Genomic DNA, 3,266 nt, shown 5'->3' on the forward strand with positions numbered 1-3,266 from the left:
ATAGTACCTTTCCTGGCTAATAGATGAGTATCAGCTAAATATTGATTTTATAGTGGAGATTGATACCAATCCTATGGGGCCAGATGAAGGGGACCATCTCCAGCTGTACTCCTTTATAAGACTACATGTCATGACACTTGATAAACAACCAAATGGTGAAGCAGAAAGCGCGTGTATATTTAAACAGCCCAAAATAGTACTCTCAATCCATTGGCCATAATGAAGTCACTTCCCACTACTCTTAGGTTATGAAGGTTCCCCATTGTTCTAGCAGCTTCTTCTCCTCTAGTACTGGTGTCACTGTCACTGTTACTCTCACCCACTGTGCTTTTTTTTTTTTTTTTGATAAATCACTTCACCGTTCAGAGCTTGAAGCCCAAGAAAGTCTCATCCAATTGGTTCCAACTTTTTTTCCATCTTAGATTATAAAACCCACATCTTCCAATCCTCATTTCCCCACCAATTCACTCTCTTCTGCTTTGCTTTCAGTGTTAGACTGCTCGGTATCCTCAACTCAATCTATCTCACAGTGCTACGAACTTCGGTGTTTTTCATGGATCATCCCTCGAACGATCATCAAAAAGGTCAGTCTTTTTGACAAATGTTCTTCTTTTCAATCCTTTATGAGCTTGCAATTGCATTGAATGGGATGGAGTAGCTTATACTAAGTCTTGCTTTTGTGTGATACACTTATGCATGGTTGGGGTCTCATAGTCACTTGTCCACTAAATAGATCAGTCTTGCTTTGTTGTGTAATGCACATAGGATGAAATATATGGAAGTTCAGTCTTGCTTTGTTTTGTAATGCTTAAGGACCCTTATTCTCACTATCTACATGACTGTTTACATGTATTGTCAATTATCTCATCCGATATAAATATATGTAAGTTTGGGGAGTTCAGGAACTCTGGTCAAGATCCACAGAAAAAGAAGGAAGAGAAGGGGCTTTCAGTGAAAAAGAGAGATGGGACAATATAGTAAAAATAACTCAGTTGAGGGATGAACACTGTTTTAGATAGTTTTATTAACCGAAATTCAAAATAATTTATTTTTATTAACTGAAACATAGGTGGGTAATTTTGTAAAGAAAAATCTAAAAATGAATAATCATGTAATTTTTTCAATTTTTATTCTTCTTACTATTGATTTAGAAAGAAATTATTAATTCATTTTTATTTTTGTCATAATGAAATCTATACCATAAGGTCAAAGAGTAATGGTGGTCCTTGTAACCCGATAAGAGGGTACTGTGATATTGTTGTCTCATAGTGAAAGTTTTTTGTTTTCGATTAGAGTTTTGTTTTAAATTTATTTATTATTGTATGATATTAATAGGAAAAAGTAAGTATTCAGTTTTCATGTATTATGTTTCTTAGGGTAGATATTGTCACATTAGATAACACCCCCTTCAAAGTTCAAACTCTAGATGGTAAAAACCATTCGGAGTTTGGATATGAATAACTTGGGATGTAGAGAAGGGTAAACTTTGACATAAGTATAGAGTTGATAGTTGGAGCAGATATGTGGAAGGGAAGTTTGCCTCAATGAAAATGGAGAGAGATGATGAGTGCTAGTTTACATGGGACGAAATTTAACTATTGCCCGGGTTGTAGCTACTGTGGCAGCCAAAGAAATAGAATCTAAAAGAGCATTTTAAAAAAATACTATAACCTAGGAGGGTATTTGTGAACCCTAGGGGGAAGTGAATATTTCATTTATTTGGCTGCTGACAGTAGCTACAACCCGGGTAGTAACCAAATTGCAATCGTGAGGTCAGTGACAACGAGGTTTTGGTGGATTTGATTTCTCTTTAACAATTATTTCTTCTAACCATTTTTCAAGAAGACATATGCACTTATCTTTGACACTTAAGACATGCAACGGCAACCTAGAAAGACGGGAAAAAATTTGACTGCTACTCGGGTTGCAATCCACTGGCAGCAAAAAAAACGGAATAATTCACTTCCCCTAGAGTTCACAAATACCTTTCTAGATTACAGTATTTTCCAAAATACTTTTTTAGATTCCATTTTTTTGGTTGCCACAAGAGTTGCAGCTACTTGGCTGCAACCAGGCAGCAGCTAAATTTCGTCCACCCATGGGTGCCCGTGTCTAAATTGGATGGTGGTTGGACCGTAGTCGTTAGAGGTATCTGGGCCGGTTCAAGTCTTGGACTGCGACTGTTTTTTTTTAAACCCCCAGTACCCGGGTTGAAATCGTCTGCAATTCTAATCTCGTACAATTCTGTGCAATACCACCTTAAGGTGGTTACACGTGTATTGATACTAATACAATGGTCAAGATCTGGTATAACTAATAAAACATTAAATCAGTGAAGAGACATTTAAATCAGATCTAGACCATTGAATTGGTATCAATACACGTGTCATCGCCGGAAGGTGGTATTGTATGGAATTATACGAGATTAGAATTGCGGACGATTTTTTTCTCCAGTGCCCACACAACGACGAGTCGAAGGTTTTTCAGTTACAGTTGGGGGATGGGATTCTAGGCTGAGGTAACGAGGTTTGATGGGGCTCTACCGGTCTAGGCTAGGTTTGCACAAAGGCGGTTTTAGGGTCAAAGGGGGAGGTCAGGCGTAAGGGTGAAGCAGGGAGTGTGGTTTATCATCGGTTGTAATCGGTGCTTTTGGGAGGTGGCGATGCAGACGGGTAGAAGTGTGCTAGCTGGGAAAGTTTTGCACACAGGAAGCACAGGGTAAGCAGGATGAAGCAGTGCTGCAATGGATGCGGGCAGGAGCACGACAGGAGGCTGAAGCAGGCAGTGGAAATACAAGCCAACAGCAGTGTCTACGGGAGGTTCAGGGGGTTGCGGGGAGCTCCAGGATGATTGCGGGAGAGGTTTCGGGGCCTGGAAAAATACGCTGGAGGGGTCAGCTGGTGTTTGCGGAGGGGGATTTTTGCGGGAGTTGCTGGTGTGTTGCAGTTTTTTTTTTTTTTTGTTCCTTTATGTACTTTTTTCGGCAGCTGGAGGAAAGGTAGAGTTCAAACAGGTAGAGGGGGCTGGGCTGGGGCTGGCTGTCTTGGTGGGCGTCTGGTTCAGGGTGTGGAGTAACAGCAGGGCTGGGGTGGTGGGGCAGGGTCGCGGAGGGAGGCTGTGTTTGAGATGGAGTCGCAGGGGTGTTTGGAGAAGCAGCAGGGCCGCGGTCATGGATGGCGGCTGGGACAGCGGAGTTGGAGTCGTGGGGCTGAGATCGCTGCCGGGCTGGGATCGGAGGACTGGGGTGTGAATTGGTGGGGGGGGGG

At 41.8% G+C, this 3,266-nt stretch overlaps 1 protein-coding gene across 1 annotated transcript in view; it reads left to right on the top strand.

The window, feature by feature from the left end:
- Positions 1-468: 468 nt before the first annotated feature.
- Positions 469-3,266, top strand: part of LOC122094219 (RNA-dependent RNA polymerase 6-like) — a 14,070-nt gene continuing 11,272 nt past the window's right edge. The window contains exon 1 of the mRNA XM_042664949.1: positions 469-584. Within this exon, the coding sequence (XP_042520883.1) occupies positions 554-584 (31 nt within the window). The 5' untranslated portion in view covers positions 469-553. The remainder of the gene's footprint in view (positions 585-3,266) is intronic.

Source organism: Macadamia integrifolia, chromosome 11 (genome assembly GCF_013358625.1).
Source record: "Macadamia integrifolia cultivar HAES 741 chromosome 11, SCU_Mint_v3, whole genome shotgun sequence".
Classification (NCBI taxonomy): domain Eukaryota; kingdom Viridiplantae; phylum Streptophyta; class Magnoliopsida; order Proteales; family Proteaceae; genus Macadamia; species Macadamia integrifolia.